This window comes from Miscanthus floridulus, chromosome 1 (assembly GCF_019320115.1).
Source record: "Miscanthus floridulus cultivar M001 chromosome 1, ASM1932011v1, whole genome shotgun sequence".
NCBI classification, from domain to species: Eukaryota; Viridiplantae; Streptophyta; class Magnoliopsida; order Poales; family Poaceae; genus Miscanthus; species Miscanthus floridulus.
In genome coordinates this window covers 1,612,368-1,624,214 of record NC_089580.1, presented here as the reverse complement: position 1 = coordinate 1,624,214, position 11,847 = coordinate 1,612,368, and the positions used below count along the sequence as shown (strand labels likewise).

Below are 11,847 nucleotides of genomic sequence, written 5' to 3'. Positions count from 1 at the left end.
GGATTCAATAATTATGGTACTAATCCAGAACCTGAGATCGTCAACGAAGGCAAGCCCCGGTTTATGCATTAAACCATTACCTTGTTTACTTTGAAAAGTTTATCACCTATGTTACCTATTACATTAAGTTGATTAATTCAAATGTTACCTACTTGATGCATTGCCTTCCTTGTTGATTGTTTACCATCTTTGAAGATGATTTCATTTACAAAGGCGTAGAATGCTTAGTATGCTTTATGGTAGGCTTTCAAAGAAAAAGTTTCGATACAATCAAAGATGGCATTCTGGCCAAAGAAAGAAAGAAGGTAGAATGAACTAGAGACTAGTCGGGTGACTTATCTTAAATTTTGGGTAATGTTGTTGACTATGTCGCTTAAAGGCCACACATTGTGGATCTTCTGAACGAGACACTTTGTAGTACTGGGCACATACTCCGGTAAGCCTACTTCGGCTAATCCGATGCTAAGACGAATGCCCACGCACTGGGAGTGGAGAGATGGCGGGAGTAGCGTGTACCCTCGTGGCTAGAATGTGGCCAGATTTGAGGTGTGCTGTGCTCTCGGGTGGCGTGGAGACGGCTTAGTATAGGAGGATCCGGTAGCGAGGTTGATATATGCAAGATTAAGTTCTACACATGTCGTGTGATAAGGAATCCCCAGCTGGGACTTAAATCAATTTGAATTGCCGGTGCTCCGCGGATATGGAGACTCGATTCATTATAGAAGCAATGCAGGACTGGTGAATTACTAAAATATGATAAAAGAATGGAATGAGAAGGGATGGAATACGAGAAATGTACATCTAGTTTGAGATAATGAACAAAAAGTACTTAGTGGTAAAACTTAAAAATAGAATGAAAAATAGTAAGCTTTTGGCAAAGAACTTTTGAATCTTGCTACATCCTTACCTTGTCCCAAACCCCTGCATCTCTAAAGTCTTACACCCCGTTACGTCGGGTTAGTCTTGTTGAGTACCTTTGTACTCAGGGTTTGTTAACCCTTGTTGCAGGTGAGTCGCATGCGCAGGCTTGTTTTGGTCCCTGCTGCATGTCGGTGTTTGAAGTCAACGACGATGAGGAGTAATGAATGACCTTTGGACAAGGCACTAGTTTGTATGATAAATAAAGTAAATGTAATATTATCCCGCTACTATGGTTGTATGACACTTATGGTATTGTAAGTTTGAAAACAACTGATTTGTAACTATGTTATCTTAAGACTTCCGCTATCTTTACTCTGGTATATATATTTGAATAAACTGTTGTAATCTGCAATGTCTATGATTGGGATCCTGTTTGAAAAGATGATTCGGGTTTTCCGAGGACACCCGACAGACCTGTTGAGTTGTTGGGAACTCGTGTACGCTATCCGAGGTCTGTTAAGACGACGATAGGTGCATGTGGGCCCGATCCCTTAGGAGGTTCTGCCACAATATATACCTAATATTAAAAAGCAAAAAAATTCTCTCTCTGCATTCTATTCTATCGCACATCTCTCCTTGTATGTATGTCTCTCCACTCTCTATAGCATAAAGTCTCGGCCAATTTACTAAGAGTATGCAATCAGGGAGAGATTAGAATCCTAATTGATCTATTATCCTGTTTGTGACTCAAACTCACGCTCTGGTTCATATGATTTATAATAATGCCCCAATAACAATATAAAGTCTGATTTCAAAACATATTAGAACAGATAACACGATATATTTATCCCGTTGCTCGTAAAGTGCATATAAGAGTGTAGAGAATAAAAGGGGCCCAAAAATCTAAGATCACGTAGTCTTCTTATTATCTGAAATATGTAATCACACGACTGATTGTGATTAATTGCGGTTGCGGCTATGGTTGTGGAACATTTGGTTCGACCAAACTCGTTCTATTCCTCCTCCTGTCCTCCACATGGAAACCAAACCACAATTATTTGCACAAGAACGAAGCACGTGTGTGAAAGTGAAAGTGCAGTAAAGCAATGGAAAGCCCCGGGCCCTGAGCCCTGACCCATTCGGGCCCATTCTGCTAGCCCAGCACCGAGAATACGCGTCCGCTGCGGCGTTGACGTACTCGCGGTCGTCTACAGACCCGACTACATTAACCAACGCGTATCGGCGGTGGCAAACCCTCTCGCTTCCCAATCCGCTCGGCCACCAGCTTTGACCGCCTCCTCCCCTCGCCTACGCTCCTGCTCCTCCCCACCCCACTCCCCCGCAGGAGCGGCGGCGGCGGCAAAGGCAAGATGTTCGGGCGCGCGCCGAAGAAGAGCGACAACACCAAGTACTACGAGATCCTCGGGGTGCCCAAGTCGGCGTCCCAGGACGACCTCAAGAAGGCCTACCGCAAGGCCGCTATCAAGAACCACCCCGACAAGGGCGGTGACCCCGAGAAGGTCCGGACCACCCCCCTCTCCCCTCTCCCCTCTTTGCGATCTGGCCTTGATCCGATCTGGCGCGCGTGATCCGTTGCGGTAGATTGAGGTTCAGGGCAGCCTTTGCGTTTGGTAGATTTACCTTTAGGAAGGGTTGCGTGTTGATCTTGATGTTTAGGTTCGAGGTTCCTCGTCTTGTTTCCATGACGTGATCGTTCGGTAGATTCGTTGATGCTTCTATAGGTGGTTTAGGAAGGGTTGCGTGTTGATCTTGATGTTTAGGTTCGAGGTTCCTCGTCCTGTTTCCATGACGTGATCGTTCGGTAGATTCGTTGATGCTTCTATAGGTGGTTCAGCTGCAATCGGTAGTTCGTGTTGCATGCGCTAGGTTTGCAGCGGGTGATCCGCGGTCATGTTGTGTTACCGTGATTGCAACCTTAGTTGTGTGGGGGATTTGCGAGAACCATCTCCATGTGCTTGCTGCGTTCAGAATCCTATGCAGGTGAAAGAAAACAGCTTTTTAGCTTGCATGCCATGTGGGGTTCTCGTGGTCATGTGTTATAATTCACTTCACACATGTATATTGGCTAGTCTTTTCTTGTTGATGACAGGCAGCTCCGCAGCAGGTTCAGGGTTAAACATTTGTAGTTGGTGTTTTCATCATTTTCCTAGCAGTGCCTGCATTGTTCATTTTGTGCTGGAGGTTGCTCTTGTGACAACTAACTATTGCATAGTAGATTTGTTTTATTGGGTGAAATATGCTGTCAATTGGGGTTGTCAAGAGCTATAGCGGTTCAAGTTGTGGTTAAATCGTTACATAGTAACCAAGATGCATGGTGGTTATAAAACATTTCTCCCGAGCTTTGTTACTCTAATGGTGGTGTTATATTGTCATGGGAAGCTTATCTTTCTTGTCACCTGGATGTTTCAATGTGGTATCTGTGGTCACCCAGAAGATGTTCAATATCTGTTTACTTTACCCTCGGATACAATGTGTTATGTGTAATGTCTTGGAAAATAAACTCACTCAACTGTTAGCAGATGACAGTGGTGTCCGTTTTTAGGCTATCTGCACTCGTCCACCTCTATTTTCATCTCTAAAAAGGAATATTCTATCCTAGTCATCGAGATTCTCTACTCTATACCCATTTCTCCCGCACCCGTGTTATCTCTATCCCATACTCTATACCCACTATTCCATATTTTATTCCCCTCTCTCCCCCTTTCTCTCTCACCAACTCTCTCTCTCTCCGCGCTACAGTGTATAGCGTGCGTGCTACGCGCGCGCTGAGAGTAGCGCTGCACTGTGCAGCCGGTATGCTACCGGCTGCTTTGCAGGCGCGCACGCTACCGCGCGCGGTGCCGGGCCGTTTGCAGGTCACGGTGCGGATAGCCTTAGTATCCTACTTTATCATGTGGGGCGAGACATGGCTGAATCCCCTGTTGATAGTTTCACGTAGGGAAGTTATCCTTGTCCTTGTAGTCATGGTTTAAATCATTGCAGGCGTTGATGTCACATTGAATGGCAGATAAAAGTATGCAGTGGTCTATAGCTGGTTTGTTGTCCAATGAATATTTTGATTGCCCTTTTGTATGTTCCCGTGCTTTATCTGTCTGTTATGCAGCCTATGCGATTTCTTATCTTGTAAAGAAGACAAGGTTTGCCTGTTTGGTATAATCACCTGGAGGTCATTAGCTTTTTTTTTTTTGGTGTTGTATAGTAAAACTTTTTGTGCTTTACAGCTGTTACATATGCGTTTCCACCACATTATTTGTGCCAGTAATAATTTTTTTGCATGCTATACTATTTTTCCAGTTCTTTCTTGCCTGTTTTGTATATCATAATAGTGGTGGTTTATACAATGATAATTTTGTTTAGTAACAAACATGTATAAAAGTGACAGATGTAAAAATATCTGTTCCCTTCCTCAACTGATTCAGTATGTCTGCTAAATTTCTATTTTGATCCATGATTTTTAGAGTAAAAGCTTTATTTTTAATTCATTTCAGTTCAAGGAGCTCGCACAAGCCTATGAGGTTCTGAGCGACCCAGAGAAGCGTGAGATTTATGATCAGTATGGTGAAGATGCTCTTAAGGAAGGAATGGGCGGTGGAGGAGCCCATGTTGATCCATTTGACATCTTCTCATCATTCTTTGGACCCTCTTTTGGAGGTATTCCTTGGTGCTACCCATATTCATCTGTGACTTTTTTTTTTGTTATGCTCCTTTACCAATGTGATAACTGGCTTTTATATGTTATCTTCACAGGAGGTGGTGGAAGCAGCAGGGGAAGAAGGCAAAGGAGGGGAGAAGATGTAGTTCACCCACTTAAAGTTTCTCTGGAAGATCTTTACAATGGCACCTCAAAGAAGCTCTCTCTTTTGCGCAATGTCATCTGCTCCAAGTGCAAGGGGTTAGTTCTGTTTGCCCTTCCCAAATAATCGAATCATTTTTTCCAAAACCTTTGGTTGAGCGTGCTTTCTTCTTTTTTCAGCAAGGGCTCGAAGTCTGGTGCATCAATGAGGTGCCCTGGTTGCCAGGGCTCAGGCATGAAAGTCACTATCCGCCAGCTGGGGCCTTCCATGATACAGCAGATGCAGCAGCCTTGCAACGAGTGCAAGGGGACTGGAGAGAGCATCAACGAGAAGGATCGCTGCCCAGGGTGCAAGGGTGAGAAGGTTGTTCAAGAGAAGAAGGTTCTTGAGGTTCATGTTGAGAAGGGGATGCAACACAACCAGAAGATCACCTTCCCTGGTGAAGCTGATGAAGCGGTAAGCTTGCTTAAGCATCAGTGTGATAAGATCTAGAGGTTGCCTTTTTATTATTTCAAAATTTATATTGATATGTGATGTTACTTGCAGCCTGATACCGTCACTGGAGACATTGTATTTGTCCTCCAGCAGAAGGATCACTCCAAGTTCAAAAGAAAGGGTGAAGATCTCTTTTATGAACACACCTTGTCTCTGACCGAAGCTCTCTGTGGGTTCCAGTTTGTTCTTACACATCTGGACAGCAGGCAGCTTCTCATCAAATCAAACCCTGGTGAAGTTGTTAAGCCTGGTAAGCCCTTTCTCTCGTAGATCTCAATTGTCACTTTGTGCTTCTGCAGTTGTTTATCTGTTGCTAATCCTTGTCTGAAAAATTTGAGCAGACCAATTCAAGGCGATAAATGACGAGGGGATGCCAGTTTACCAGAGGCCTTTCATGAAGGGGAAGCTCTACATTCATTTCACGGTGGAGTTCCCTGACTCTCTGGCACCAGAGCAGTGCAAGGCTCTCGAGGCAGTACTTCCACCAAGGTCTTCATCCAAGCTGACTGACATGGAGATAGATGAATGCGAGGAGACGACTATGCATGACGTGAACAACATCGAGGAAGAGATGCGCAGGAAGCAAGCTCACGCTGCCCAGGAGGCGTACGAGGAGGATGACGAGATGCCGGGCGGATCCCAAAGAGTACAGTGCGCGCAACAGTAAGCAGACTATTGGCAGGGTTGCGCTTCAAGTGCGAGAGTGGTCTCTGGTTTTGCTGTCGCTGAGATGCGAAATAGGAAGCTGATTCTACCCCTGCAAGCGGGGAATGTATCCTTTTTGCTCCAACTGAAAAATGCTACCCAGGCATAGCTGGCTACCTTTTGACTTCTGTTTGTGAGATTTGCTAAGAGTGATGGTTTCAATATATATAGGTGGACACTTAATGTTTGTGGAATGCTACTGTATAACGCACATGTGGGTGCAATGTCTGTTGCATCGCTGTGTGAATGACATCGCTGTTGCACATCGGCACATTTTTTATTTATTTAATGCCTAATCGAGTGCTAATCAGCAGCAATATTGGAATGGTCTAATTGATGATGCCTGAAAATACATACTTACAGATTATAATGTACTGTTGGCTGTTGAGAAACAATAGTCATTGCGGATGAATGAAGAAGAAATGGTGAGCAGGCTAGCGTGGTTGGATCGTGACATGGAACTTCATGCCAAGTTTGCAGTAGTTGCCGACGCTGCATACGTAGTAGCGCATGCCTTTGTAGTCGAGCGGGACGACGGCCGGTGGGACGCGGAAGTTGTTGATGTTGTAGGGGTCGTCGGCAGTGCAGTCCTCGTACTCCCTCCTCGACACCTGGACCACGTCGTAGAACCCAATCGGGAACCTGAAAACTGAACGCGGATGTGGTGGCGTCAGTAGAGTGCTGTTGCATCGTATCATCGGCAGACGGCCGGCAATGCAGGAGAATCCCAAGGGCTCACCCAGGTTGTCGCCGGCGTAGAACGTCGTGTTGTAGGACCAGGAGAGGTACAGGTCGTCGCGCAGCGGGATGGACCACATCGAGCCCCCGACGACGTGGTCTGTCGCCACCGTGGGCGGCGCCGCGTGGACGGTGAGAAGGACGACGGCGATCATGAGCGCGGCCATGGCCGCCGCGCCGAGCGTCCCCATCCTGGATTGATGCCCACCGCTGTTTGTTGGGTGCGACTGCGATGGCCGAATGCGCGCGACGAAAGAGAAGGAAACCGCTGTTCGCCTGTTTGTTGGGGCGCCAAATAAAAGGGAATCCGATAAAAAAAAAAGTAAAAGGGAACCGTAGCTACTAGTTATTCATGATGCTTTGGAGCGGTTACTACCAATGGTCAAACCGCTGCTAAGTGCTAACGATTCGTGCCAGTGCCAAGTGTGCCACTGATTATCTGCAACTATTCTGTATGTGACTCTGACACTGATTGTCCGGTGCCCCGTCCCCGTGCATCAAATTAATCGACAAGCTGTGGCTGTGGCTGTGGCCGTCGTTGTCGTAGGAGATGCAGGTGAAAGTACCGGGCCCTGGGCGGCTGGACGCGTTCGATTTCTGAATTTCTGATCCCCGTTTTCTCGAGGAAAGTACGGCGCAGTGCAGTCGCAAGATCGCCAGGAAAACTCCGACGGAACGGACTGATCACTTATCACACAATGAATGGCCACTCCACTCCAATAGTCGAACTTGCCCTTTGTCTTGGTCAGTTTCGTCAGGCTCCGCTCCAGCCGACCTCCGTACCTGTCCAGGGGGCAGAGGCGGTCGCATTTGAATGAAACACGGTGGATTCGGACATGGACAGCACGGAATTTCTCAAGGTTTCGCGCCGAAGTACTCAGGAGTCAAACGACCGCACAAAACGCCGGCAGGTGCAGCGCATTCTAGAGAAGAAACCAAATAGGAAGGAAGGCTTTCTTTCTAGCCCTGCGCTGCACTGCAATGGAGAGGCCCTTCGAATTACCCAAGGTTTTGTTGGCGCCGGCTGCCGGAATGGCTGCGCCGACGGCGATCGGCAACGGCCGACGATCACTCTCTCCGCTCTCGACGTCGCACAGGAACGCGAATGGGAATACGAGAGAGCAGTTTTGCGTCGTACAATGTCGCGACCTTTTCTGGCTTGCTTTCTTTGATTTATTTCGGTGCTACTAATCCACGATCCGAGATCCCCGCCACGCCCGCTCACGCTGCGTCGTGCCCGCCTGAAGTGCGGGAACGTTTCATACGTGGCGTGGCGAGAGAGTTTCTAGACCGCACCGTGAACGCAGCACGGTTCTGGCCGTTTACACCGATTGATTACATGCAACAACTAGCTAACTTGATAATGTAAACGTGCTCATGCAACTAAACTATTTACATCATGGTTCAGGTGTGCACGGGATTGACGAGTTCAACATTTCACCCCCTAATCCTGCTGCACATCTACTACACCTAGCTGCTGACGAAGCTCCACAAACCTGACACGCCCGAGCGCCTTAGTCAGGATGTCTGCCAGTTGTTCAGTCGTCCCCACATGATCAATGTCGACTTCACCTCTATCGACACAGTCTCTGATGAAATGGTACCTCATGTCGATATGCTTACTTCTGTCATGGTGTACAGGGTTCTTGCTCAATGCAATTGCTGATTTGTTGTCAACCAGGAGCCTCACCATTGGTGCCTGAATGCCTAGTAGTTCACCGAGCAACCGGCTGAGCCATATACCTTGACAAGCTGCATTGGCACTAGCTATATACTCAGCTTCACAGGATAATAATGCTACCACCCTTTGCTTCTGAGATGCCCAAGTCACCAAGCTTGTCCCCAACAGGAACATTGATCCACTGGTGCTTTTCCTGTCATCTACATCCCCAGCCAGATCACCATCACTAAAACCAACCAGTTCAGTTGAGCCATGCCTCTTGTAAACACAGCCAAAGTGCACTGTACCTGATAAATACCTCAATATTTGTTTGACCGCTGCCCAGTGACTTGCTTTTGGCTCCTCCATGTATCTGCTGACAATGACCAAATACCTCAGGCTCCCAATTATGCTCCTGTATTTGGTTTTGTCAACAGAAGGTGTTTTGTCATTCTTACTCAGCTTCAGTCTGTTCTCCATCGGAACAGCACAGGAATTGCAACCCTTCATGCCAGCTTGTTCTAGGATCTTCAGAGTATATGAGCTCTGACACAACTTTGTTATTCCTACCTGTTGATCAACTTGAATTCCCAAATAATAACTGAGCAGTCCTCAGTCACTCATACTGAACCTGCCCATCATCTCCTTCTTGAACTATTCTATGCTTGCTTTACTTAAACCTGTGATTATCAGATCATCAACATAAACTCCCACTAGAAGGAAACCATCTTGGTTTGATCTTCTATAAATAGCATGTTCAAGTGGATTTTTCACAAAGCCAAGCCTCAATAGTTCACTGTCTAACTTAGCATTCCATGCTCTTGGAGCCTGACGTAGCCCATGTAGGGCCTTTTTCAGTTTTAGGACTTTATCACTGCTTCCTTTGACAACAAAACCTGGAGGTTGCTGAACATACACCTCCTCCCTCAAATCACCATTCAAAAATGCCGACTTGACATCCATGTGGTGCACTTGCCAACCCTTCTGTGCAGCCAACGCAATTAACAACCTCACTGTTTCTATTCTTGCCACTGGAGCAAATACTTCATCAAAATCCACCCCTCATGCTGTACATACCCTTTTGCTACCAACCGAGCTTTGTGCTTGACCACATTTTCTTCTGGGTCTTTCTTTACTTTGAACACCCATTTAAGACCAATAGCTCGGTGGCCTGCTGGTAACACTGACAGCTCCCAAGTTTTGTTTGCCTAGATGGATTCCATCTCGGCTTCCATGGCTTTTCTCCAACAATTCTCACTCAATGCTGCCTCAACACTCCTAGGTTCCTCTGCTGCAAGACAGCATACTCCACTGTACTCAAAATCACCAATCTCATCAGTTGTGTCATTCAAATTATTCAGAGTTCGATACCTCAATGGCACTCCTTCTGAGTCGATAGATTCTCCTGTAGGTGGAGTTGCAAACTCAACTTCTTGCACTGCTGGACTGCCTGGGGGTGTTGACTGATTTGATGCAGCACTTGAGTCATCGTTGATAGCCCACTGATCTTGGGAGGGCGATCCTTGCTCCTGAAACACGGGACCAGCTGAAATGCCCGCTGCCTGTTCTGCATCATCAGTTATTGTTCCACTTCCGACAATAGAGAAATACTCAACATCAAAAGTAGGAACTGCTGGTTCACTTCGATCTCCTTCATTCCACAACCAAGCTCGATTTTCTTCAAACACCACATCTCTGGATATGTGGAGTTTCTTGGCTACTGGATCATAAACTCTATAGCCCTTTGTCCCAGCTTCATAGCCGATAAAAACCATTTTAGTCGACCGGTCAGATAGTTTGCTAATCCCAGGCCCGACTTTCTTGACATGAGCTACACAACCAAAGGTAAGCAAATTTTGCACCTTGGGCTTTCGGTTATGCCATGCTTCATAGGGTGTCCTCCCTTGCAGAATCTTGGTTGGGGCATGATTCAACAGATACACTGCTGTGGACACCACTTCACCCCAGAATTCTCTAGGAACATTCTTGCTTTTTATTAAACACCTCGCCATCTCTACCACAGTACGGTTTCTCCTTTCAACAACCCCGTTCTGCTATGGTGTATAGGGAGTGGCAGTGAAGTGCTTGACACCATGCTCATCACAATATTCTCTAAACTCGATGGAATTGAATTCTCCACCTCTATCACTCCGGAACGCGCACAGCTTGCCACCGCGTTCAGTTTCAGCAAGTGCCTTCACCCTTTTGAAACACCTGAAAGCTTCATCTTTTGTTGCCAGGAGCTCAATCCACATATATCGACTGTAATCATCAACCATGAGCAGAAAAAAATTCTTACCACCTGGTGTTTTGGGTCTGATCTGTCCACAAAGATCTGCATGGAACAAATCCAGCTGCTTGTCAGCTCTGTAACTCGCCACCTGTGGAAATGGGTGACGTTGTTGTTTGCCAAGTGCACATCCATCACAGAATTCTTCTATCCTATCAATCAATGGCATGCCATCCACCATCTCTTTTACACCAAGCTCCCGAAGAGCCCGAAAATTCAGATGGCCATATCTCCCATGCCAAAGCCAAGCCACATCATCAACCTTTGCCACTTAACAAACAGGTACAGCAAGCTGGGTTTTAAGCAAATACAATCGGTTCTTAACCCTCGGCGCTCTGGCTAGCAGTGAGCGCTCGACATCAAACACATTGCAAAAACCATCTTCAATCACAACCTTGCAGCCACCCTCCTCAAGTTGACCCAAGCTAACAATGTTACTTTTCAGTTTAGGAATATAGTAAACTTCTGTGAGTACCTTGTGCCCTGTTTTCTTGGCTTGGAGCATCACTGATCCGATGCCCTCGATCTCAACGAGCGATCCATCGCCGAAGCGCACCGTGCCACACACCGACGTGTCCAGCGACACGAGCGCCTCGCGTCGCCCCGTCATGTGATTGCTGGCCCCCGTATCGAGGACCCAGACATCACGATCTTCATCGCAGTCGCCGGGATGAACCTTCTTCTCGTTGCGATGCACGACCTAGCGCGTCATGCACCTCTCCGACGACTCGACGTCGCGCAGTTGAACGCGCACGGCGTCCACCGTTGCCAAGAGCAGTGCGGCATGTTCGGTGTCAGCCTGCGCGTGATGAGCCTCCTCCTTGCGTTCCTTTCTCGGCGGCCGCTTGCAGTCTTCCTTCCAGTGGCCATAGATGCCACAGTTCCTGCACCGCCCTTTCCGCCTCGGAGTGCCCTCAGACGTGGACCTGGGGGCGTGTTCTTTCTTCTCGCCGTGGTCACCACGTCCGCCACCACCGCCGCCCTTTGGCTTTCCAGACCTCCTCTCACTCCCAGTCGACGACGAGGACTCCGGCAGGAGGCGATGACGATTCCTCGCTGCCCAATCCTCCTCAATCAACAGGAGTTTGCCGGCCTTGTCTGTGACGGCCTCGACCCCGAACCGGTCCTCGGCCATCTTGAGTCTACTAACGAGGTCTTCAATTGTTAGCGATTTCAGATCGAGCAAGGTCTCGATTGAGATCGCGATCTGCGTGTAGCGTTGGGGCGCCACACGCAACATCTTCTTCACCACCCGGATCTCCTCAACGCTCTCACCGGATGTG

At 47.5% G+C, this 11,847-nt stretch overlaps 3 protein-coding genes across 3 annotated transcripts; 1 reads left to right on the top strand and 2 right to left on the bottom strand.

The window, feature by feature from the left end:
* Window positions 1–2,101: 2,101 nt before the first annotated feature.
* LOC136468423 (dnaJ protein homolog) lies at window positions 2,102–6,059 on the top strand. The gene is made up of 6 exons (XM_066467187.1): window positions 2,102–2,381; window positions 4,371–4,533; window positions 4,630–4,774; window positions 4,856–5,132; window positions 5,223–5,421; window positions 5,513–6,059. Exons 1-6 carry the CDS (start codon window positions 2,232–2,234, stop codon window positions 5,836–5,838), a joined length of 1,260 nt encoding a protein of 419 aa, XP_066323284.1. The 5' UTR covers window positions 2,102–2,231; the 3' UTR covers window positions 5,839–6,059.
* LOC136469327 (umecyanin-like) lies at window positions 5,878–8,353 on the bottom strand. The gene is made up of 2 exons (XM_066467748.1): window positions 6,616–8,353; window positions 5,878–6,525 (listed from the first exon to the last, which is right to left on the bottom strand). The coding sequence occupies exons 1-2, from the start codon at window positions 6,803–6,805 to the stop codon at window positions 6,311–6,313; spliced, it is 405 nt and encodes a 134-aa protein (XP_066323845.1). The 5' UTR covers window positions 6,806–8,353; the 3' UTR covers window positions 5,878–6,310.
* LOC136517247 (secreted RxLR effector protein 161-like) lies at window positions 8,059–8,754 on the bottom strand. The gene has a single exon (XM_066513696.1). The coding sequence runs from the start codon at window positions 8,752–8,754 to the stop codon at window positions 8,059–8,061; it is 696 nt and encodes a 231-aa protein (XP_066369793.1).
* Window positions 8,755–11,847: the final 3,093 nt, after the last annotated feature.